Source organism: Rhinichthys klamathensis, unplaced genomic scaffold (assembly GCF_029890125.1).
Source record: "Rhinichthys klamathensis goyatoka isolate OS25496 unplaced genomic scaffold, OSU_Roscu_1.1 h1tg000168l_1, whole genome shotgun sequence".
Taxonomy (NCBI): Eukaryota; Metazoa; Chordata; class Actinopteri; order Cypriniformes; family Leuciscidae; genus Rhinichthys; species Rhinichthys klamathensis.
This window is the reverse complement of record NW_026606699.1, coordinates 1193737-1220683: the sequence shown is the minus strand read 5'-3', so window position 1 is coordinate 1220683 and position 26947 is coordinate 1193737. Positions and strand designations below refer to the sequence as shown.

The following is a 26947-nucleotide window of genomic DNA, read 5'->3' as shown; positions in this document are numbered from 1 at the left end:
TTGCTCCAACATCTTGACTATTGCATTCAAGGAACACAAGGTTGTTATCAGGTCTTGCTATATAAATAATAATTCAGTAAAAATACAGTAAAAATGTAAACATATTTACAGAACAACGTGTAGGCCTAACTGTAGTTAAAATAGGTAATTCCGACAGCCCTTTTCTGCTGAATTAGCAAGGCCATGTTGCTACTAAAATCTGTTTGTACTTTTAATATACTGACATCTATATATTTAACATTTACATTTAATTTAATATTCAACAATAATATTGATCTGCCTGCATTGACACTATTATACAAGAACTGAACTGAGCTGGACGATGACATCATGGTTTAGGCCTACTCCAGAGCGGCTATATATACACTCACCTAAAGGATTATTAGGAACACCATACTAATACTGTGTTTGACTCCCTTTCGCCTTCAGAACTGCCTTAATTCTACGTGGCATTGATTCAACAAGGTGCTGAAAGCATTCTTTAGAAATGTTGACCCATATTAGGATAGCATCTTGCAGTTGATGGAGATTTGTGGGATGCACATCCAGGGCACGAAGCTCCCGTTCCACCACATCCCAAAGATGCTCTATTGGGTTGAGATCTGGTGATTTTTAGTACAGTGAACTGTACTATTCACTGTACCATTTTAGTACAGTGAACTCATTGTGATGTTCAAGAAACCAATTTGAAATGATTCGAGCTTTGTGACATGGTGCATTATCCTGCTGGAAGTAGCCATCAGAGGATGGGTACATGGTGGCCATAAAGGGATGGACATGGTCAGAAACAATGCTCAGGTAGGCCGTGGCATTTAAACAATGCCCAATTGGCACTAAGGGGCCTAAAGTGTGCCAAGAAAACATCCCCCACACCATTACACCACCACCACCAGCCTGCACAGTGGTAACAAGGCATGATGGATCCATGTTCTCATTCTGTTTACGCCAAAAACTGACTCTACCATCTGAATGTCTCAACAGAAATCGAGACTCATCAGACCAGGCAACATTTTTCCAGTCTTCAACTGTCCAATTTTGGTGAGCTCTTGCAAATTGTAGCCTCTTTTTCCTATTTGTAGTGGAGATGAGTGGTACCCGGTGGGGTCTTCTGCTGTTGTAGCCCATCCGCCTCAAGGTTGTGTGTGTTGTGGCTTCACAAATGCTTTGCTGCATACCTCGGTTGTAACGAGTGGTTATTTCAAGTTATTTTAAGTTGCTCTTCTATCAGCTTGAATCAGTCGGCCCATTCTCCTCTGACCTCTAGCATCAACAAGGCATTTTCGCCCACAGGACTGCCGCATACTGGATGTTTTTCCCTTTTCACACCATGCTTTGTAAACCCTAGAAATGGTTGTGCGTGAAAATCCCAGTAACTGAGCAGATTGTGAAATACTCAGACCGGCCCGTCTGGCACCAACAACCATGCCATGCTCAAAATTGCTTAAATCACCTTTCTTTCCCATTCTGACATTCAGTTTGGAGTTCAGGAGATTGTCTTGACCAGGAACACACCCCTAAATGCATTGAAGCAACTGCCATGTGATTGGTTGATTAGATAATTGCATTAATGAGAATTTGAACAGGTGTTCCTAATAATCCTTTAGGTGAGTGTATATAAATTAACTAAATTGATACCTTTTTTTTTAAAACAAAAATCAAACATCGCTATTTTCTTCTGGAAACAAACTTTTTTGCATTATTTTCCTGTTATCTCTGTAAAGCTGCTTTGAAACAATATGTATTGTAAAAAGCGCTATATAAATGAATGTGACTTGACTTAAATCCATCCACCATAATAACACTGGTGGTATAGAGAAAAAACATGTGATGATTTAAAGTCATTAGCTTTTCCACAAGCTCAGGTTAATACTAGATAGAAAATGCACACAGTGTCATACACACAAATACAAAACACCATAGTGGTTGGAAACATGACACTAAAATAATTCAATGAACATTAATTTAACAACATAAGATGCAGCCTAACATAAAACCCTAATGTAGCCTACTGAAATTCTAAGAAGGTATTTATAATTAACAGCATTTTACTGTATAATTACATTAAATGTAAGGCTATTACAGTTTTTTTTTACAGTTACAATTGCTTTAATTTTTTTTACTTTGCCGGAATGATGTCACATTCCTCAAAAACTAATTGTGTTATTCTTAGCATTTTTATTAGTACTATTATGCAAAGTTAATTTCACCATATGCTCAGCAGTGACTCACTCTCACATTTTAACCCATTTCCTCTCTTAACGCTTCCTCCTCATACATGTTTTCTTTTGTTGCGAACATTCAATGTTTAGATTCTGGCTAGGACTGAATCAATACACCAATGCCTCAATTTCTAATTCTAATGAGTAATTGGTTCCTGCAATAAATGAGAATAATCATAGTTGTACTATACCAACAATAGTACAGTAACCTATGGTATTTGTAGTAAACCCACAGTAACCACAAATGTACTGTTGTTGCAACTACTGTTTTTTAACCATGCTATTTGCAGCAAAACCATGGTAATAAAAATCAATCTGCCGAAGAATATGGTTAAAGGTATAAAGTTATAATAACATACACCATGATTGTTTTTTAAAATAAATTTGGGTTTGTTTGGTGTCTGTACGTTTATGATAATTATATGATGATTATACTTCCATTTATGGAGTTTTTAAAGGACTTTTATTTTGAAAATACAAATGCGTCAGCTGGGTTGTTGTGCTTCCGTGTTTTGTCATTTGATGAATTGTTTCATTTGCGTTTTGAGGAGAGTTTTTGAGATTTCCACTTCGTCGAACGGAAGATTTCAGAGCTCAAATACAATTCAACACTCTTCTGCTGTACAAACCTTTAAATCATCCACAGTATGGATGAATCCCGAGTCTTTGGGTCGATGTCGGTCTTCCTGCTGTTGTGTGTCGCATTCAGCGCTACTGTGACAGCAACAACTACAGCTAAACCTACAACTCCTCCACCTGTTCACAAACGTATGTTTTTACTTGCCTGTGTCTTACTTCTTAGTCTATATCTCTATAGTCTGAAATAGTCAGTCTGAAAATGCTTGTAATATAAAGTCTTGTAAATATATTAATATATATACAAATATTTATTATTATTATAGTATGTCTATAATTAATATATACATATTACAATATTTTTTATAATTTATATGATATATTTAATATAAAACTGTTACTATTTTTAACGTCCGTGGTGTTAGTCATCAATATATAAAAAAAAACACTAAAAGGACTTTTATGAATAACTAAGTTGAAGTAAGTTACATATTTTGTGAATGTCAATGGAAAAATAAATATTTTTGAAGGACTTGTTTTTTATTTGTAAGTTGTGTTATTATATAGTATATTTTATGCCATTTATGATTGGTAATCCAGTATGTGATTTTTAAGGAAGCCCATTTCTGCCACATAATACATCATATCATGCTTTGGTAGATCATAGTTATGACATAAATAGTCATAAATATGACATAAAAAGTCAAAATTGTGATATAAAAAGTCATATAGTCAATAATTAGGGTTTACCAAAGCATGATTTTTTTTTCTCATCTGGAGGAAATGGGCCTCCATATGGATGGTAGCTTTAAAGGGATAGTTCACCCAAAAATGAAAACTCTGTCATTATGTACTCACCCTCAATTTCCCCAAACCTGTATTAGTTTCTTTCTTCTGTTGAACACAAAATAAGATATTTTGAATAATGTTGGGAACCATTCAACCAAACAGTTGACTTCCATAGTAAGAAAAAAATACTATGGAAGTCAATGGCTGCTGTCAATTGTCTGGACTCTGGAACAACCAACATTCTTTAAAATATCTTCTTTTGTGTTCAGCAGAAGAATGAACTATCCCTTTAACAAAGTAAAGCATAAGTTAGTTATGCTTAATGATCTCTGCCTGTGAGTTTCCAGATCATCTGGGTAATTATTTGGCTAAATTCAGCTCTTTAATCTCAGAGTGAAAGTCTTTTTATGTCAGTGTTTTGTTCTGATATGCTTTTATTCTCACCCCAGCATGCAATACTCTGACTTCCTGTGATACCTGCCTCGCCAATGTTTCGGTAAGACCATATACTGCTCATTTACTTTTTATTAGCTTGATCATTCCTTTTTTGCACTGCCATCTGAACGTTTCAAAAATGTATATTGTAATTCAGGGAAGTATTTATATAAAAGGGTATATCAGACTAATCTGCTCAGACACTCCAGTTTTATTAATTATAACTCTATTATTTACACAAAGACTGACTTGTCATGAGTATTTTAAAGAGACACAAACCAACTAACACTACTAAACATACAATTCATCAAATGCATTGATATGTGCTTGTGTTTGTGCTGATTTATTGATGCATCCATGCTTTAACCTTACGTTTGTATAGAACCATGGTCATAAAAATTATCATCAAAACAGTTACAATTTGTGTCAGTTTGGTGTCTGTACTTATATAATAATTATATGATGATTATACTTTCGTTTTATCTTTTGAAATGTTGATATCAGACTGATTCGTGTCATTTGATCGAACAGAATGAATGTTTTAGAGAACAAAACAGCATCAAATGCATTGATGAAAATGTTTTAGCTGCTGTGTTTCCACTAAAATAGTGTCTCCTCTGCAGAATGAGGCCTTTAATAATAATAATACTTATTATAATAAATGTTTTTGCCAACAGTGTTTGTGGTGCCAGACCAACAACAGCTGCACAGATTATCCCGTGTCGTATGTGATCCCTCCCGCGTCGGTGTGTAAACTCTCTCAGGCCCGCTGGGGTGTTTGCTGGGGTAAGTTAGATGTGTGTTCATGTTCTATCATGTAACTAATAGCTTTAAGATGCACAATATACATGATGATTTCTATTACACAGCCAGCTGTTGAGACGCTGGAAGCAATACTTTCACATTCATGAAGTGAGATTTGCATTCAGGGCTGAAAGTCCCTTAGTTCAACTTCCTTTAAAAGACAGGGGGAATTTTATAATGTCATGATGGCACTCTTTACAAGTCCTGAGGACATTCAATTCACTTATTATGCAGATCTCTTGATACTTGATTCTGATGGGTCAGTCGTGGTATTCAGTGGTTAAATATTCCTGAATAATTACCTTTGTCCAGGGCAACACAGTATAAATGAGCGATCTTCTGTTTCCTACCACTGATATTATACGTGTTAGAATTATTCATTATAGTTAAATATTAATACTAAATACTAAAAAAAAAAAATCTGAGAATTTTGTTTGTTTTAGCACTTCAAGTTAAACTTATTTCAGTTAGATGCCAAGGCAACATTTCTAATTTTCATTTAGTTTTTAGTAGTAAATTTTTTATGTTGTTTTGTCATTATTATTATTTTTTGTTTTTTAAAAATATTTCTATATATTTCTATTAATATAAAAATATTTCTATTCCCCAAGGCAACATTTCTAATTTTCATTTAGTTTTTAGTAGTAATTTTGTTATGTTGTTTTGTCATTATTATTATTTTTAGTTTAAAAAAAAAAATTCTATAATTAAATGTATTCTTATTTCAGTTAGTAATTGTAGTACTTCAACTTAAATGTATTTCATTTGCCATGGCAACATTTCTCATTTTTGTTTAGTTTTACGGTTTCCATTTAATATTTATATTTAATTTTATTTCAGCTTTATATAATTTAAAGTCCCCCTGTAGTCAATAATCTTATCCCTTAAAATTCATCTTTGATCACCAAAATGACATATTTAAACTTTTTTTCCTGTGAATTTTTTTTCATGCTTTAAAATAGCTTGAATGCAACTCTACACCCTTGCTTTATTCATTATGCCCATGAATATGCAAATCAGTCTCCGCCTCCACTCACTCACACCAGCTCAGAATACGCAGATTTCACGCAGCCGCCATTTTGAAATCGAAAGCGAGGCTCCGGTGGGAAGAAAACCGGAAGTGTCGCCTTTAATCATAGGAGAGTCGCAAATGCGATGGCGTATTGTTGTGTTTAATGTAGAAATTAGTTATTCTAAAAATCTACATACATTTCTTTCATACTTCAGACTATATACAGTGAAATTCATTTATAAATAAATGAGAAAGAGTGATACTCATTCAAAACTCACTGAAATTCATTTCTCGCGAGAGAAGCAGCGCAATTCACTTATTAAATAAAAGTATTAAAATATTAAGAATTTAAACAAATTTACACAGCAAGAAGAAAATAGCTGTCTATGAAAGAGGACAACTAAAAGAAAAAGTCTCGCTACTGTATATCAGTGCAAGTAAAAGTTGTGAAGTTAGTTTGTACAGTTGATAAAGGTATAGAGATAATTGAACATTTAATCTCACATGTAGTCATTTTATAGCTTCATCTATTGATTCTAAAGCGTATTACCTTTATATATTTATTCATTTCAAAATCTGCGTAATAATATTTGATGAACTAAAATTGTACATGTGTGATCGATTAAGGGTATAATAATTACATAAATAATTTCTAAATCATACAACTTTATTATTCTAAATAAGCATTACTAAAAGCCCGATGATTTTGTCTTTAAAAATGATTTGCTATGTAGTGACCTTTAATTTGGAGTAGAAACAGGTGGAGTGACTTTATTGCGTCAGACATGTGTCACTTTGCTCACAGCTGATTGGTCCAAGTTCGGTTTGCAACCTCTTACCTGGAACATAACCTGCCCCGGACCAGGGTAGCCGTGTAGCGTAAGTTACTCTGGCGATGAACACCGCTAAAAGCCAAACCACTTTCATGGTGCCTAAAACCCCAGGGTTGGCGCAAACTAAACTGAAACATACCTAGTAGCCACCTAAACCGGCTTCATGGTATAGGCCCCGGGAGTTTACTGTAGTAAACACCACACAATGGCAAGTTGGAAAATCTGCTTTAATTCAGCCGTATACGTTTAAACCAGAAACTGATTCAGAAGAAGAAGTGGAAGAGTGAATTATTCAGGCTCGTCTACAAGTCGATGTATCAGAATGGTGATGAGTTTTATGTATCGCTCTCTACAACGTCGGACACATAACGGTAATTAATATGATTAGCCTTTTGCTTGACTATGTTATCAAACAGCTTATAATCTGTTGCTAATGTTTACGCAAACCATGTTCCCATTCGCCATCTCAGAGTCAGACAGCTGCCTTCTAACAATCAGCATCTTAGAAACGCTTTAAACAACTCAGAACGTCAGTGGAGAAACCCTAATCTTAACATCGTAATATACATCATACTCCCGCTATATTGCTAAATGTACACGATTTTTCATATCAACAGAAAAATGCACAGGGATAACCTGGCTTCTCTCGAGACTCCCTTGCTTCACGGCAGTTAATGATATGCTAAAGCCCGCCCCCCTCGTTACGTGATTGGTTACAAGGTAGTTTGTGACGTCAGAAACACCTGCGATTTCAAACCGTGTTTTTGCGACTGTCTTTGGTTCACTGCAGTTTTAAGGAGAAAATACTCAGCAATGCTGTTGACTTATGAATTTGCACATGGTTTGTATGATAGCATATTAAAAACACCACAAAGACATTACAAACTTTAACAGAAATGTTGATTTTTACTGAGCCCCCAAAGGGACATGGTGATGAATAAAAATATATTTCAATGTTTTTGCTCGCAAAAGTTAGTGTTCTCCTGAAAAACGTTGTGTTCGCTCACAAAACCTTTGCTTCCCTCACAAATCTTTTGCATTCGCTCGAACTTGCATTCGAACTTTTGTGTTCTTTGCGAGCGGACGCAAAGTTTCTTGGGGAACGCAAAAGCATTTACAAATAATTGTTCCGCCATCTCGTATTTTTTTCCTTCATTATGTCCCTTTAGGGGTTTTAGTAGTTTTGTATCTCTGTAGTCTCTACAAGTATAGATCATAAATAATTGAAACTCAAATCAATATTTACCTGTTCTTTTATTTATTTTTTTGGTAAATAGTCAATGTAATGCGTGTGAAAATGTACGTTCAGACTGTCATCACAAACTAAAAATGATGTTGAGTTTTATTTCTCGATGATGAAAGGCATGGCTTTATATTCTCCCTTACTTAGTGTCTCACATCTACACTGAAAGTCTCAAATATTTCTCTTGAGTGTCATGAAGCAGCTCAGTTTCAAGTCAGTTTCAGGGTTACAAAACCACTTATCACTTATCTTAACCCTTGTGTTATGTTGCGGGTCAATTTGACCCGTTTCGATTTTCAAGTTGTTGGAAATACTGGTTAACCTTTGTTTTTTTTCTTGATATTTTGTGACTTTTTCTCATTTATCATGATGAACATGCATGCAAAGTTTCAACATGCTGATGTGTTTTGACATATACAAACAAAATTACTGTTATGTTCGTGATGTTCGCGGGTCAATTTGACCCTCATAGACAGCCATTCAAAAGCAACTGTACAGATACAAAATAAAAACATTTATTTTCTGTATGTCAGGGCACTTCAACTCCAGTTATAACGTGCAAGTGTATCTAAAAGTGCTCTAACCCTAACCAAACACACTTGAAAAAGCTAAAATTACAGTGTTCAGAATTATTTGCAAATTACAGATGAAAATCTTTGTCAGACACAGATAGTAAAATAAGCTCTCATTTCAATATTCAAAATATCTAAAATACCTAGTTTTTAACCAAAACTTTTATGTAGGATTTTCAAAGGCAGCTTCACAGAGCCAAAAATAAATAAAAAACATTTATTTGATGTATGTTTTTGTTATGTTTGGTTTCTCACTTCCCAGTGAGTGAATAATGAAACTAGGAAACTAGGTAAAGTTAACTTAGGAAAATGAAAAATTTTCATTATACAGCAATTTTTTTTGTTCATTTACGATGTTCAAAGCATAAAATGTAAAAAAAAAAAAAAAAAAAAAAGTAAAAAAAAAATATATGCAAAAAAAAAAATCAGTATACTGTTTATTTTCCAATTTTGTCAAAACAAAACTGTTTTAAAAAATGTTTTAAAAACATTTTCATAAATCATATTTTCAGATATAATGTTTTTGTAATGTTTGACAAATGTTGATATTAAAAGTTTACAGTTTGTATCTAAATCTTTGTTGTTTTTCATAGTGTGATTTTTGAGGAATTGTATTGAGTCCAATTAGGGTGAATTTGACCCGGTCCATAAGGGGTGTACACAGAAATCGAACAAAACACAAGAGAAGATACGGTGAATTACCTAAAATGACACTGATGATGTTGAATTTAAATCATATCAGATGAGATCAGAATGTCCAGGTCGTAAATAAGTTGCGTAAATTATGTCATTGTTGCGTAACCTCTTGCTTTAAGTTTTCTATGATGAATCACATTGCTCATGCTCACATGATAACAATAAAAACAATTGCGCATCTCGTCAATCATGAGAACGCTCCTGTCTTTTGCACTGTGGGGAAATGTCCAGCAGATGTCAGTAGTGACACACACACACACACACACACACACACACACACACACACACACACACACACACACACACACACACACACACACACACACACACACACACACACACACACACACACACACACACACACACACACACACACAGTGCTTCAGTAGATCTGTTTGAGCCAGTGTGGATGAAGTTCAGTGTTGTGATTTGCTGTTGTTTTGTGTTGTGCCAGTGAACTTCGAGGCTCTGATCATCGCGATGGCCGTGGTGTTGGGAACGCTGCTGCTGGCGATCGCTGTGTGCTGCTGCTGCTGCTGCTGTAAACGCAGACGCTCATCAAGGTGACAGACTTCACTCACACGTTAAACACTCATGAGTTAACAGAAGACGCCTTATACAGTCCTTCATACGAGCATCAGTGCCTCTTTTCTTTAAATAGTCACATTCACACTACCAGGTTTCACATCCAACTCAGAGCTTTGATGCGTTCTGTGTTAAAATATTAACCCTGTAAAGCCTGCCATATCTATAAAAAATAAATAAAAAAAAGGTTTATTGAACCTTCAGACAAAAGAGGTGCCCAAACTTCTCAAAAATATGCAATTTAGTGCAGATGCTGATATTCATATGGCCAGAAAGATAAAATTCTGTCTTGTAATGTAAATCAATCAGATATGTTTTGGTAATATGATATTTAAATGCTCTGTATTTTATACTGTGATCAAAACATATAATGCAATGCAATATAATGATGATTGAGAAATGAACAAAGAAACGTTCCTTAAAACCCTGATGGATCTTAATAGATACTTACATTTTAACATGATTTATGTATGAATAATTAAGTGCTTCAGTAAGTGTTCGTCTTGAAGTATTACCAACAATATTAAAGTTATTCTTACACTTTATAAAAATCAGTAAAGATTTCACAAGGAAAAGACACATGAAGCTTGACCTGAAGGTGGATGTTTTTTAACAATGATACTAAAAGGCCTTTTACCTGCTAAAAAAGTATAAAGCATCAGTCAGACGGCAAAAAGCATTTTGTAGATTGCGTAAAACAGTTTTTTTTAGCAAAGTTTTGATCATGTTGATCATTTAGAGAAACTTGTGTATCAAATAGGATACAGTAGCTTTATAGGGTTAATGAATTACATTTTCTATTAGATATATTTATTTAAGAATGGATGTTGTCCCCACAGAGATGATTTTTAAAGAAGCCAGTATTTGTATTTGACGGGTTGTATAGGGCATGACTGTGTGTGTGTGTGACGTGTCAGTCAGTCAATCAGAGATGATTTCATTTGGCAAGCCGTCCATCTGCTTACCGGCCTCGTGTCAATCACACATCTCATGTGATGAAAACAGACGTGTATTACTCAAAGAAGCAGCGAGTACTTCCTCTACCTCTTATTAACACACATTCAGCTCCATTCGCTCATGTGAGCTTGGCATGAATGTAGTAATGCTTTGTGGTATTGAGACTCACAGAAAGACTACAGATCAGTTACATTTTTTGTTCTCTTTCTGAGTAAAGGATGTTTAGTTGTGGTTGATCATCCAAGGGGGAATTCCTGTGCCTGGAGTTTCTGTATTTCAGTTTCAGTGATGACCTAAAGGCGATTGTCCTGAAGCTGCTGATTCTCCGCAGAATTACTGTAAATGTCAGATTCTAGTACTAGTTGTTCATGTTCTTGGTCTGAGGAATGATTATTTGCAGTGGCGATGTTCATACAGCCGAAACTGCTTTTAAAGCAAGTCTCTTAAAGACGTGTTTAACAAGATCTCAGGAAAAGTGTCAGCTTTTGACATGGCTTTAACATCTCTACTTCCGACCGGCCATCATACAGGCTAAATGAATCCATGTGCAGTTTTGTTGTTGATGACAGTAAAATACTATCACAACATGAATTCACCTCTATATTCTCTCAGATAAATATAGTTGCCATTTTGATGTCTTGTGAAGTCTGGGTACTTGTTAATATACTATTGTAGTATTTAATAATGCTTTAAATTATCTTGTATTTTTATGTTTTCCGGTTTGCTTTTAATTTAAGTTGACATTTTAGTAATTTTATCATGGATTTTTGTCATTTTTATTCATTTTAAATATCTTTTTTGGTTTTCTAGTTTGCTTTTAATTTTGTTTTGCTTTTTTTAATGTTTCTGTTTAGTTATTTGATTTTATTTTTAAGAATGTTAGTATGTCAACCTAAAGTTTTTTTTATTTCAGTTAGTTGCCAAGGCAACATTTTTATTTTTGTTTATTTTGTTTTTTAATCTAATATTTATTTAAATGAATGAAAATTTGGGGTGCATAAAAATCCTTTACCGTGGTAAGATCACTTTTACACGCGGCCCTTGACTGGCTTATTGCGTTTAAAACACCAGCAGAATGAAACAAGACACCTTTTTAATAATTGATACATTTATTTATAATAGTAATTACAATTAATCATTCGTCTGCCATATAATTTTGTTTATAAGTGTAACTTCAGCTCTTATGCTTGTCAATGTCAAGCAACATCACGACTAGTTGAATTATTATCAAATATTTGCATTTTACAGCACCTTTAAGTCAAGTAAAGTCACCTTTATTTATAATGCGCTTCATAACATTCAGATTGTTTTAAAGCAGCTTTACAATGATAAACAGGAAAATAATGATTCAGTGATGCAAACAGAATTCAACTCTGTTGTAAAGCAGCTCTAAAAAGACAATAGTAAACAGTCATTATTCAATTGAAATCAGTTCCGTGATGATTCATTTCAGTTCAATAACTGTGTAAAGTACATCAATTATGAAATGAGATCAATTCAGCTATAAAGCAGCTCTGCAGAAAACAGTGATGTCATCATCCAGCTAAATTGAGTTCTCATCCAATAGAGTCAGTGCAGTCAAATCAGTAATATTGCTGAAGATTAAGTGTGTCCCCAACTAAGTAAGCCTCTTCTCTAAGTGTGCGGGTTAAGTAAGTTCTCCTCTGGTGAATGAACGAACACGGTGTCATTTAGGCTGGATCACAAGTCAGAATCAGATTGTAGATCGGCAATTCAAAATATTTCATCCAGTTCCTTCTGCTTGAAGATCCTGATCACGCTGGTATGGAGCCGAAACTGGTCATAGGTCTGTGGAGAGGTCAGGACTTGTCTGGTTCTTGCGTTCTCTGCTGAGGATCTGTGCCGAGTCCTTCGCAGGGGATTGTTCTAGTAGACACGGTCTCTGCTGACATTCAGGGCTTTGTTGAGGTTGTGTCCAAGTGCAGGTCCACCGTCTGATCTGATACGACCCGGATGTGGCTGACTACGGTATCCTCGGGATAAGGATGAGACAGACAGACTAATATTAGCGTTGAGGCCATTCTTCTTTCGATGTAGCAAGTACACCGGGTGTTATGGGAAGTTTTCCCTCCGGTTGATCTAATTTATGCAGCCTAACAAACCTTTTAAAGGATTTGAATTATAGAAATGTGTTAATGTGTTATGTGTTTGCCAGGTAAAAGAGATGTGTTTTTAGTCTATTTTAAAGGGGTCCTATTATGCCCTTTTACGAAGTCTTGATTTTGTTTTTCGGGTGTAATAGAATATGTTTTTCACATATTTTACATTTTTGCAGCACCTCTCTCCCCAGTCTGGCTCAAACACGCCGTTTCCCATGAAGCCCCTCCTTCCGAAATATGAAATGATCTGTGATTGTTAGGGCTGGACCCGGATATTCGAATATTCGTTTGGTGTGTTATTCGATTTGAAAATGTGACATTCGAATATTCTTTTTTTTTTTGCACACCTGGCATCCCCCTCGAAACGGTTCTCATTCGCGCTTGAATATGTTTTACACTATAAAATCTGGTGAAATATAATACTTAACATATAACTTCGTTATATCTACTTAATAAATATATTTGCTTCTTCTTGGACTACTAAACGTGTTCCTGCAACGGGAGTATTCTCTGACTAGAGCGCAGAACAGTGGAGTTTGTATGGACAGAAGTGCATGCCTGAGCTTGTATTTTGGGTTAAGCTGCGTTGCTTGGACATTCTGGAACATAGAATAATAGAAACAAAATGTATTATCCTTTTTACCCTTATCAATCTAAATTAATCTACAGCTAAATATAGGAGACTTTGAGATTTTACCAGGATGTCACATTTATTTTTCGTTTTTCTTTATTTAAATTTCGTTTTTCTTTATTTAAATTTCGTTTTTTTTTTTTTTTTTTTAAATCTACCCTACTTTGTCAGTGAGAAAAAAGACTACCTTATTAAAAATATTGCTTACGTTAAAAGACGTGTGTGTGTTTTATATCACTAGCGCAGTGTCCGTTCTCGGAGCATATAAGCCCTGCTTGCGTGAGGCGCGCCGCTTCTTTATTTATTTAAATCTACCCTACTTTGTCAGTAATTTGTTAGTGAGAAAAATATTAGACTACCTTATTAAAAATATTGCTTAAGTTAACAGACCTGTGTGTGTTTTATATCACTAGTGCAGTGTCCATTCTCGGAGCATATAAGCTCTGCTCGCGTGAGGCGCTCGCGCTGTTCTGTAGTTTATTAAAAGTTTATTAATTCTGAACGTGTCGCCTGTCTATCTATATTGCACCAAATACGACACTGCACTCCCTTGTGAAGTCGTTTGGATGAACGGTTCTCGAAATAATCAAAATGCAAATGGACAGACAGATATATAGAGATTCCGAAGCTTCGAATATTCGATGTTCATTACTACCGAAGCTTCGAAGCTCAAAAAAATGGTATTCGGACCAGCCCTAGTGATTGGTTAGCTGGCCCAGTGTGTTGTGTTTGGTCCTGTCCCTTCAGAACTGCGAGTTCTTCTCTAGTGTAAATAATAATGGCTTCAATTTCAAACCAATTCGAGCCGATTCAGACCCTGACAATGTTAACGAACAAGAGGCTTTGCAAGACTTTGCAAGGACATTTCAGAGTGGTATGTTTTTTGTAATTTTGTCTTACAAAAGCGAGAGCTTACAAAATCTACAGAAAACAAGCTGTTCTCCATAAAATGTACAGCGCACAGATAAACGTTGAGGTTTTAATGTTCAGGAACAGTGTTTAAAATAGGTTTTAACCACTCTAAGTTTGTCAGCCTTAGGAAGGTCAAACAAATGAGTTTTGGAAACGGGGTGTACAAAACAGCGTCTCTTTGACAGCGACAACACTGTTCTCTAATGCAGTTCAGCCAGGCCTCGTCCCTTTTTTGGGTATTCCGTGGGCGGAAATTATTGAAATTATCCCATTGTGACTTCATAAGATCCGGAATAAACTCGTTGTAGTCCAAACGAGTCGTTCGTTGTAGTTCTTGAAAAGTGGATTCTGTATAATAAAATGTCTCCCTTTGGAGTGGACTGAGCTTTGTAACCTTGCAGATCTTTTTTATGCTCAAACAGCAACATTACACACTAACTAAAGTTGAAAAAGTGAAAAAGCATAATAGGACCCCTTTAAACTGACAGAGTGTGTGTTCGGGTGCTAAATATGAGAAGGATCTACCGCCTGCAGTCGATTTTGATGGGTATTATCAACTGGGCAGAATTTTGAGATTACAATAGACGTGAAGGACTATAACGCGTTGAGAGCTCACTTAAGTACTGAGGAGCTAAACCATTTGGTGCTTTGTAAGTAATATTTAAATGCTCATCCAATCACAATTACAATCCATTTCATAAAATATGTTAACATCTGTTCAAGCTGATCTCGTTGTCACTGTAAAACTGTCGACAAGGACTGGAGGTGAATTTGAGCTATGAATTCTCTTTTGTTACTGGTTAATAAATATGATTAAAATAAGCTTCATTGGTCAACAACAACATGCCCAGGTTAAATTTCACCCCAACCTCAAATTAAAGAGATAAGAATTTATTTAGCATAAAAAATAAGCTTATTTATAGAAACATTACGATTAGTTTGCATTGCAACATTATTTTCATGATATTGAATTATTATTTTTGCATATTTAATGCTAATCTCTCTTATATTAAATTAGTGTGGTGATTGTGATTTATATGTTGGTTTATTTTCAGTTTTGACCGTGATGATGAGCAGTTTGCCCGTCGAAGAGAAGAGATCAGACAGCGAGCAGATGAGCGGTAAGTAAATCTCAGACCTCAGATCAGGCAGGCACCTGTTATAGTGGATTCGTTCACATAATGTGTGTGTGTGGCTCAATCGGTTCATTACGTGTGTTGTGTGTAAATATGTCTGTAGGGTCTTTCAGCAGCTGTGCTGCACTAACAAGGTCATTTCTGTGTCAGGCACTCGAGGGGGAACAGAAATCTCCTTTTGAACTCGAGAGCTCAGATTAACCAAGATCAGATATCTCTGCAGGGTCTTGACGGATTGTGTGTGATGCATCTGATGTACAAATGTGCTTTTGTTCAGTATTTTTTTGTCTGTCACAACAGTGTTTCTTTAGTACTTATCGTTTAGAATGATTATTGCAAACAGTAGCACAGTGCATTCTGGGAGTCTTATAGATTTTTACGGCTTGACGATTGAACATATATGTATTTGGAGTAAATCGGTTATTTTTGTCTTTTTAAAAAAAAAGGAAAAACGTTTGATTAGCAATCGTTAGGTTAATTAATATTTGTCTCTTTTTGTTGTTGTTGTTGCATATTTTAAATGTTTATTCACTATGTTGTCTGCCGTAAACGTACCATAAAAGTATTTTTCTCTTTGAATATTCTTCGCACAAAAATATCACATTGTGTAAGTAGAATTAGTTGCGACTGGTGTTTCAAGTTTAATTTGAATAAATACATTTTAAATTGAGATGTTTAGGGTCAGTAAGATTTTATTTAATTGATCAAAAATCATGATTTTCAATGATTAAAATAAGATTTTTTTTCTTGAGCTACAAATCAGCATGTAAGAATTATTTCTGAAGGATCATGTGACACTGAAGACTAAAGTAATAATGCTGATAATAATAATAATAGTAATGATAGTAATAATAATAAATTCAACTTTGCATCACAGGAATAAATTACATTTTAAAATATATTACAATAAAAATAGTTACTTAAAGCTCCAGTCCGTAACTTTTTTAAGTTAAAAATAATCCAAAATAATTATATTAAAAAAAACTTATTCTGCCAGTGGTCAAAACTATCTGCTTGCCATAGCTAGATTCAAAACGGTTAGCTTGTAATAATGATTTTAATTCCAGTGGTACTGGTGGGTTTCCGCGGGAAATTCGAGCATGTCTTTGCGTCATTACGTCACACCCGTACACATAAAGAAGGAGTTTCGGCTAGCCGGCTATACTGCGCGTGACGAGATGTTTAGATGTATAGGCTTTTCTCGCAGCACTTTACATGATTAAACTTATGGCATCCAGAAAGATCCAAACAACAATCATCAGTGTCAACTGGAGATTCAGCAGTTATAAAACCCAAAAGACTTGGTACTTCGTATTTAAGGTGGCTAGAGAAAGAGAAAGAAACCGTCTCATGCGAACACAAGGATTTAAACATCGGCGGGGCTTTTGAAAAGTGCGTGAACTCCGTGTTTTGAAGGGGTTCAAAACGGAAGAAGAGACGGCTTTTTTCTGCTGAACAAGTAAGACATTTCAATAGTTCAATCGTGTAACAGTACGTTTTCTTAATTCACACAGTTATGGAGTTTCCTTTGTTGTGCCTTTCTCGTTTTGCTATTATGGAGAATATGAATTCTGAACTACACAGGTAACCATAAAACACATTAAATTTAACATTAGTCACGCAATGCTGATGTTGTTAACATGAACAATTTGAGAACAAAGTAGGCTATAATTTGCACGGTTGCTGTAAATCGCGTTGATTAAATCTAACGAAGCTTATCATGTCGAATGCTTTTTCCCCTTAGTTGGTCAGAAAAAAAATGGATTTTACTTACTTGTTCAGAAGGCATTTTCTTATGAAAATTCTTATGTTGGTCAAACTTTCAAAAAGTGAATCTGTGATTCTGTATGCCAGTATCCACACAGCGCGGTGACTGACAGCAGCACTCGCCTCAAAGCACTGTGTTCATCCGCGCTGTTTCATGCCGATTTACAACCCACGTAAAGATAATAATTCCGCGAATCACTGCAGTTACAGATTTCGAACAGGGAGATGGCGACAAAGAGGAAAAGATACGGACTGCAGCTTTAACATTGCAATGATATTTCACAATTTTATTGTATTTTTGATCAAATAAATGCAGCCTTGGTGAGACTTCTTTCAAAAACATTTAAAAATCTTACCGACCCCAAACTTTTGGTAGAGTACCATTTTCTTTTGATTAAGACCCTTTTAGTTTTTAATCGCTGTTGGTCTAAGCATTTGGCACTCCAGTTTAATGTGGAAATCTGATCTGATTGGGTTCTCTCAGTAGATACACACACACACATGTTAAACAGCAACCGGTGGAGTCATTCTTGTGGTGCTTTGTGCAGGATTGTGTTTGCAGCAACAGATGGCTAACAACTCCGGTGATTGTTCTCAGATCAGCTGCTCATAAAGGTCCGGCTGATTTATACGGCACTTTTGTGCAGATATGAAGCGACCGCGGGTTCGTATGGAGACCAGGCTCCGGCTCGGCCCATCTTCTTTATGGAGTGTTGAGAGAATGAATGATGTACGGGGAGCGAGTGGTGTCGTTCAGTGTGTCACACACCCATAAAACACACTGCTGCTCGTATTTACGACGCCCCACCGCGGGCCTGTGAAGGAATGGATGGGCTTAAACAAAGACATGAACTCGGCATGAATCACCTTCTGCATCCCATGTGCTGCTCTTTAGGACTTGCCGTGTTTTCACGTTTTCAGTTCTGCAGTTTTTGCAGCTGAAATTGAATCCAGGTTATGAGTTTGAATGGTTTTTCTTGTGCAAACTATTTCAGGTTATTATATTGGACAGTGGTGACCAACACAGTATTAAAAATAAATAGCAATACATGCACAACTACATTTCATAGTCTGGATAAGAAATATGAACATTTCAATTTTGGATTATCTCCTAAATATCAAGATTTCATGCTCTTGAATCATGAAATCAAAGTGTCAATTTATCGAAAATTGCAGTGTTTATTATAAATGATTTATCAGTGCACATCATCTTATTTATTTATTCATGCACCTTGTAATGTTTAATCAAAATAACTTCCCCTACCTCTTGCAGCAACATCTCTTCTCTGATGATGTTTACTGGCGGGACAACCTGTCACTCACATGAGATCCACCAATAGCAAACCACAACCATCCAATCAATTCCCCATGCACAAAAAAGTCCCGCCCTACATTTTTTCTTGTTTGAGAAGCCGTTTCTCTCAGATATACAGTATGTCACAATAGGCAGGAAAAGTCAATCGCAACTTCCGTTTCATGCTGACTTTCTACCCAGTCATAGATGATTTTGCAACAAAATACAGCTCAAAACAAGTCAAATGAGGCCAATGACTATTCAGTCCCTCCAGAAAAACGGGATTATGCGATCGCATGATTTAGTGCATAATCAGCCAAAGTCCGCATATTTATGCAGGGGCCGCATTTTTTCAAATACGCCGCACTTTCGTCGCATAAATTGCCGATTTCCGTGCAAAATATGCGGGGCTTGCATGATTTCATAATCCTCATTTGCATTTTCGTTGCACAAAAGTCACATATATCTTAGCAGAAAGTTGAAAAATGCCATTTCCCCCTGTTGTCATGGGAACATTATGAAGTGACGTAATTACGCGACGTGAACATCATCGAAAAGCTGCACACTTATATTTTATTTATTCATTTTTACAGAAGTTGTAGCATATTCCTTTTGTAAAGCTACAGAACTTGTTTGACTCATCAATGTTTTGTAAGTTTGATGTGTTTATTAAGGTCTGAAATAGAACAAGATGAGAACTGAAATATTCCCAGCACTTTCTGTGATGTATATGCTTGCTTATCATAGGAAGTAATAAGAAATGACTCTTCACATTAAGGTAGTAGTGAGAACAGGGTGTTGGGGGAATCACTTTTTTTTTCTGTTTCATCAAAACGCAGTTTTTGCAAGTTGCCGCAATTTCATCGCATAAAATTGCATAAATATCCTGCATATTCCATCGGATTTTTTAAGAAAACAGGCCGCATAATAAAGGATTTTTGCCCGCAACAATCACAAAAAACTCAGCGTTTTTCTGGAAGGACTGACTATTAGTTTTGTTGGTTCGCAGAAATTCAGTGTTTAACTCAGTAGAAGTTGGAAAAATATGCATAACCTAGACCAGTCTGTCAAAACCAGTTACTAATCTCTGGTTACTGTCTATTGCAGGAAGGTGGAGAGGAAGACGAAGCATGATGAAATCCGCAAGAAGTATGGTGAGTCACATCAGTCCTGATCTTCTGTCGTTAATGTCATTCTACTTACTCTTTTCTACGAAATAACACAAATAAAACTATGGGAATACATGTATGCCTGCTTTTACTGCACTGTATGCTTCAAAACATACAAACTAGAAATACAATTTTGTTTTACAAGAAATTCATACACTTCTGTTGAAACGTTTGGGGTCATTAAGATTTTTTAAGTCTCTTATGCTCACTATTATTTGATCAAAATTACAGTAATATTGTAAAATATGATAAGCTGAAATAACTGTTTTCTATATTCATATACTTTAGAATGTCATTCCTGTGACGCAAAACTGAATTTTCAGCATCATTACATCATTAGTCTTCAGTGTCACATGATCCTTCAGAAATCATTCTAATATGCTGATTTGCTGCTCAAGAAACATTCCTTATTATCATCAATGTTGAAAACAGTCGTGCTGCTTCATATTTTTGCAGAAACCATGGTGCATTGTTTCTTTCAGGATTCTTCGATGAATTGAAAGTTCAAAAGAACAGCATTTTTTAAAAATATAAATCTTTTGTGACATATCTTTACTGTTTTGACCCCAAACTTTTGAACGGTATTGTATACATATGCACAGTTCATATTTATCAAGCAGAAGCTTTTAGTGCAGAAGGTTTTTATGATCATGAGGAACAAATTCAGTCAGTTTGTCCTAACTAATAGTCGCACAGACGTCGCACACTTTACTGAGCGTGAGCAGACGGTCAGCAGAGGTCGTGGCCCGTGTGTTTGTTCACTAGCTAATGTATTCAGGCCGCTGTGGAGGAATTTGCCGGAGATAATTGCACCAATAATTGTGGGTGAGATTCAGATCGAACTGCTGCACTGACGCTCAATTCTGCAACAACTTCTTAGTTTCATTATTGGGTCAACGTAGCTAATGCGTCTTCAGTTGTAGTGTTGTGTTCTGATTACAGGACATTATATGGAGTTGTTTTCATACAGGTCATCATGTCAGCTCTGGTTGTCTATATTGATCTGGTTCCTTGTGTAGGTCTCAGTAATGCTTGATTCAGCATATGCCGTTTTTCAAACGATTGATTTGTGATCAATGCTTATGTGGCTGAACGTAATGTGTTGCCTCAGCAGAGGAAGAGTAGAGATTATAAATGTTTTGTAGAAGTGATAGTAATACAAATGCTAAAAGTTACTGATTGCCTTTCTAGGATAGTGGTACTAATTACTCATAATTATTTTACCCATTACTTATGAATTATGGCCTGATTAGCTTTTACCAGATGGACATAGACACCAACCTGTTCTTCCAGTTTCTAAAACATGATAAAAATGATTTGTTTTCTGGCTGTGGACAGTATTTTCTGATTTATGAAGTGATAAAAAGATATATCCAAAATCCCCTTTGCAAAAACCTTTAACTCTATCATGTCGAACAAAATCAAACAATAATTTTGAACCTGGCTTTATTCAATGTTTAATCATTTCTGGTCTTTTTTTTTTTGTCCAGCCTATTCACCTATAGTGTCTTGCCTTATAAAGTTTAAAAGCGCAGATGCAAAAAAGAGGGTTTGAGGAGAGAGATTCAATTCTCCAGATCTTCTTCTTTTGTTTTACACCTCTTTGGTTCCTAATATAAACCTGGCTGGCTGGTTGACTCACGCTTGATTAACTCTGTGCTAATTAGCACTAGTGGAGAGCCGAGAAGAGCCGTAATTTATGTGGTGGCAAAGCCCCGGGTCCTGTCCCAGCGCTGCAGAGGAATAAGGTGAAATGTAAATGTATTTGGCGCCTCAGATCACAGCTCCTGCAGTGCGTGAAAGCGAGAGAAAGCGAGAACCAGGGTCAGTCACCAGAGCCACTGCGTTCAGAGCGAGACGGAGGGCAGGAGGACGAACCTGCGGAAATACACGTGACCTTGAGAGAAGCTGAAGGAAGCTGGACGTGTGGGTTCATGCCACTGAAGAAGAACGATGAAAATGACCTGAATAAGAGGAAACAGCAGAGAGCATTTCTTTCAGAAGAAATAATGTAAAGCTACATGGAAACAAACTTCTATTTTATTATATCAAATGCCCCAGTTTTGCTCTCTCGTTTGTAAATGTAAAAGATCTGCTAGTTTCAAAGCTCGAGTTATTGTCTGTAACCCAGGTTTTTTTATTTATATCGCTATAAAACTAATAGCAAGAAAAGAACATGAAGTACAATTTATTTATTTTATTATAAATAATTCCAAAAGCTAGAAAAAGTTCCTGAACTGATTCCTGATTGGTGAGGTGAAAGGTTAGCTCCGCCCCCCTGTTGGAAAGTTTCCAGAAGATCGTGTACAAGCAGAAATGTATGAGTGACAAGAGAGATTGCGAACTACACGAGAGTGAGACCAGATGCGATTGAGTGATTTGAGTGAGAACAAACTGTTTAATAATCCAGCATTAGATTATTAGCAAGTTGAGAAGTAGATTTATGAAATATTAATTCTTTAAAAAGCTCATGCTTTGAGAAGAGTGTGTTGTGAATCTGAACGCGACAAGAAGAAAAGACACTGACGAGATCAAAATATTTTCCTTTGAGAAGCTACTTTTGATAGTCTCTGATTTATATTTCTCCTTGGCCGGGTTTTTTCTTTTTTGTTTCTTGTGTTTTATTTTTTCTCTTTTGTGAGTGTCTGGAAAATTGCTGCTGTGATCCTGAATCCTGTCCTGGCTGTGGATTCTTATCCCTGGTTTGGACTGGCAAGCCCCTCATCGTTTCGTACCTGGAAACAGAGTAAAAAGAGTTGTGAGAAAAAGAGTTTTCTGATTGGGTAGGGCAGAACTGCATACATTGCGTTTTTCAAGTTTTCCTGGATTTCCCTGAAGACTAAATTAATTTTTCCCCCTTTTTCTCTTCATGGACTGAACTGTGTTCATTTTTGATGAACATTCCCACTCGGTAATTTTTTTTGGAATTTAAAAAAACAAGACATTGAACTTGAAATTGAGAATCTGAGGTTTATTTCCGGAAATTGATGTTGGGAAATTTACTGCGTTTATCATTTATTTGAAATACTGTGTGTTACTGTTATCTATTTGTTTTTCTTTCGTTTTTCGTTCAATCTTTCAATTGTGGTCTTGTGCATTCCAGTGGTCTGAGTGGTTAATTGTTTTTATTCTTTCTTTCTATCATCTTTGCAAATTTTTGCTTCGGTGAGTCGATCCAAATCTTCTGATTCTGGTCCATAGTTTTGCTTTTATAGCGACCTAGTAACTGAGACGAGTGCTACCCGCCGTGTGCTACATGTCTCAAAAAAAGAAAGAACCGATTCTGAACTAATAGGCAAGATCTGAGTCGTCAGTAATTCTAGTCTTACTTCCTGCTCAAACCTACATAGGTTTATAACAAATATGCATAATGCTCGCCTATGGTCTTAATTGGCAACCCAAAAACAACATCAAACACTGTAGTTGTAGCTGAGCCCTGGAAGAGTTTTGTTTGTGTTATTAGTGTCGAGAAGACGCTACTGAAGCAAATGCACCTTACTTGCACTTCAAAAGAATGAGATTGATGCAGTAAAACCGACACCATCAAGTGCTGAGGAAGATCCGAAACTGAAATCCATATATAGTAATGGCTGTTTCATTTCCGACACATGCAGTAAGCGGTAGACCAATCACAACAGACTAGGCCATCTGACCAATCAGAGCGGAGTAGACCAATCACAACAGACTAGGCCATCTGACCAATCAGAGCAGAGTGGACCAATCACAACAGACTGGGCCATCTGACCAATCAGAGCGGAGTAGACCAATCACAACAGACTGAGCCATCTGACCAATCAGAGCGGAGTAGAGCAATCACAACAGACTGAGCCATCTGACCAATCAGAGCGGAGTAGACCAATCACAACATACTAGGCCATCTAACCAATCAGCGGAGTAGACCAATCAAAACAGACTAGGCCATCTGACCAATCAGAGCGGAGTAAACCAATCACAAACAAACTGGGCCATCTGACCAATCAGAGCGGAGTACACCAATCACAGCAGACTGGGCCATCTGACCAATCAGAGCGGAGTAGACCAATCACAACAGACTGGGCCATCTGACCAATCAGAGCGGAGTAGACCAATCACAACAGACTGGGCCATCTGACCATGAGTAGAGTAGACCAATCACAACAGAGTAGACTAGGCCATCTGACCAATCAGAGCGGAGTAAACCAATCGGGCCATCTGACCAATCACAGCGGAGTACACCAATCACAGCAGACTGAGCCATCTGACCAATCAGAGCGGAGTACACTAATCACAGCAGACTGGGCCATCTGACCAATCAGAGCAGAGCAGGCTCGCGGAAAGGAGGGATTTAGAAAGACTGTATGCTTTATCAAACCGTTTCAGATACTTTGAGAGAAACTGTTATGCTGCAATGTATATTATGAAAAAATTAAAGTGTTTTTTGACCTCGGAAGAATGTAAACCTATTGTAGGAGACTCCAAAACTAAATTAGTTACCTTTAAAATAGCATAATGGGGCACTTTAAAAGCTAGGTCCAAATGGCGACAAACAGCCTGCAGATGCGTTCATGTGACTGCAGTGCCACTGTTTGACATTCTCTGGGAGGCGGTGAAGATGTGTTCAAAGTGAAGAGAAGATCAAAGGCTGTGAGAGCACGCTCACACCATGACAAGACCGTCTCCTCATTCCCACTCCAACTGGAGATCATCGTGTTCTCGCTGCACGACAGGCTCCTCCTCTGCGGTCGGTAATGTGCTGAATAACTGCTGATGAACAGATCCTGAGCAGTTAGATGTGACCCTCATGTCCAGTGTTGGGCTTTCAGACGTTCCAGTCATGGATTTTATGAAGCAGTTTGTAGAAGATTTATGTCTTATGATTTTATTCAAGGTTTCATATCCTACAACTGTGCTGCGGTTTTGTTAACACTTTACAATAAGGTTTCATTTGTTAACATTAGTATCTAACAGTGAGTAATATATTTTTAATATTACATTTAATAATCCATTTTCAATTGTTCATGTTAGTTAATAGTCCATTATCTACTGTTTACAAATACACTTTTTAATTTAAAAAATGTGTTAGTAAATGTTTAAATTGACATTTAACTAGAGCAATAAATAATTAATTTTTAATGCTTTAAAAATGAATAGTTTTCTGAACATTAGAGTTTGTGTCCAGGTTACATTTCATCTCAAATAATGCTCATGCATAATGTAATTTTATATTTTTGTTGGGGTGCTTTGCTGTTTTTGTGAGATTCACCCAACGAATAAAATTTGTTTTATTTTGAATTTACAGTTTTTGCAGAAATTGAAGATTGCCTGCTTTAGGTAATAGAGACTATGATCTCAGAAACTGTAACTGTTTCCACAACCTGCTGCAGTGCAAACTAAAAATCATTTTTGGAAACTTTGCTTATTCAGTTCAAAATAGAAGTCATTGATGTCATTGTCTGAGTGTGTGGTGATGCTGCTCTATTATGACTGATGGTTTCTGGGCCGTGTCCTCATTGGCTCTGCTGTGTCCTGTGGTGCACCGTGTGTGTGTGTGTGTTTGTGTATGGACGACATGACAGCATGATGGATGGAGGCCTCCTTTGTGTTTCTCCTGCTCTCAGCAGTCTGGACGTCAGGGAACGGGTGTCTCCGACCCTGCTGCTCTCACACATGGACACACACACTAGCGTCTGCCCTCGAAAGGACGTTCGGTGTGAGATTCTGCCGTGTATCACACTCTTAATACAATTGCACAGGAACAGAGTCCAAAACAAACACTCGCTGGTAGTTGACTTTGGCCAATTAGCTTGTAACCTTATTTTTTGTTTGTGTAAGGCAAAGACAGTACAGGTGAAACCACTGTTTTTTCTTACACTGGTCCGTTTTGAGATTTTAGGCTATTTTGCTTCTATTACATGTCTTCTTTAAGACTATAGTGAAAACACCCTAAATAGACATTTAAGTGTATTTTATTGCACTTTATCTATTTACATTTGTAGATTTCAATGCCAGTGCAGTTTTTTCTCCTGCATTGAGTCAGAAATCTCCACTTTTGCAGCTTTACATGCACCAAACGTTCTAAAAAAGATTAAAGTATTTTCTGATTTATTGAATGATAAAAGGAGATATCCAAAATCCCTCTAACTCTAATATGTCAGCGATTTGAAACTTTTGAATCTGGCTTTATTCCAAATTTCTGTTCTAGAAATGTATGCAAATAACTACATATTCAGTTAGATAATGCATTATTTGCATATATAAACACAACATTTCATTACAAACCAATTGTCTTGATGTACTGTGATTAATTGACTGAGAAAAGTATGGTGATATTTGTTAGTTACACAAGTAGTGTCTTCTCTGAAAACAAATTTTAAGATGAAAGTGACTTAAGCGATTTAATCAAATGCATGCAAACCGTATCCTTTTTTTTTTTTTTAAATAAAAATATTAAATAGTTTTGTAGCTGGTAAGAAACATATCTGCCCGTTTTGGACCCTGTATGTCACGTGTCCATCAGAGGTGTCGGACCCGCGGCTCTCAGACGTGCACACGCCCGAATCGACCCAAGGTTACGGATGAGCTGCGGTCGTCTGCTTAAAACGCGTCACGTCCTCCGAAAACCTGCTGCACCTCCTAACCATCAGGGAGGTGAAAGTTGAGAGGCTTTTCCTCTCCCATCTGCCCTTGTGCAAACAAACTCAGAGCAACGTGTGTGAGTAGAATAGATCTCTGTGAAATTTATTTCTGCTACTTCTACACAAAATCACCGTAAGCTTCAGTGCCCTGGAGCAACAGGCGGTTAAAGGAAGCGTCACTGACTGAAAATGTGCTGTGTTATGATTAAGAACCAGTTGTAGATCCCCACATGTGATTGTTTTAGTGACTAATTGCATATGGCCCTGTTGTTGTGAGTCGAGTTTGGTAAAAGCATCTGCTTAATGTAAATAATAATATCTCTCGTCCTTCTTTCTAGGTCTCATCCCAGACTCCGACCACCCTTACAGCAAGTTCGAGAACGAGTAAAACCGAGGGATTGGACGTCCAGGAAACGCTTCACCAGATGCTTTGCTTTGCTCTTTTGAGACACGTCATATCACTTTAGGTTAGATGAAGCTGGATAGCAGCCGAAACTGAGATTAACCTTGTCAGCCCTTCCATTGGTTATTTATCTCTCTCTGCTCTGATTTGACACTTGCTGAATTCAGAACCGCATACTAG

General features: G+C 36.6%; 2 protein-coding genes across 2 annotated transcripts in view; one reads left to right on the top strand and one right to left on the bottom strand.

Moving 5' to 3' along the window:
* Positions 1 to 26947, bottom strand: part of xrcc1 (X-ray repair complementing defective repair in Chinese hamster cells 1) — a 68805-nt gene that overhangs the window by 32322 nt on the left and 9536 nt on the right. The window lies entirely within an intron of this gene.
* Positions 2709 to 26947, top strand: LOC130091536 (pituitary tumor-transforming gene 1 protein-interacting protein). Its single transcript, XM_056259476.1, has 7 exons — positions 2709 to 2987; positions 4034 to 4080; positions 4697 to 4805; positions 9634 to 9742; positions 15440 to 15505; positions 19689 to 19735; positions 26703 to 26947. The coding sequence occupies exons 1-7, from the start codon at positions 2867 to 2869 to the stop codon at positions 26750 to 26752; spliced, it is 549 nt and encodes a 182-aa protein (XP_056115451.1). The 5' UTR covers positions 2709 to 2866; the 3' UTR covers positions 26753 to 26947.

What these genes read in the sequence shown, in the direction of transcription:
- LOC130091536 (XM_056259476.1), top strand. Translation starts at nt 2,867, where the DNA reads ATGGATGAATCCCGAGTCTTTGGGTCGATGTCGGTCTTCCTGCTGTTG. An exon ending in AAACGCAGACGCTCATCAAG is followed by an intron (nt 9,743 to 15,439) that starts GTGACAGACTTC and finishes GTTTATTTTCAG; the next exon opens with TTTTGACCGTGATGATGAGC. An exon ending in AGACAGCGAGCAGATGAGCG is followed by an intron (nt 15,506 to 19,688) that starts GTAAGTAAATCT and finishes TGTCTATTGCAG; the next exon opens with GAAGGTGGAGAGGAAGACGA.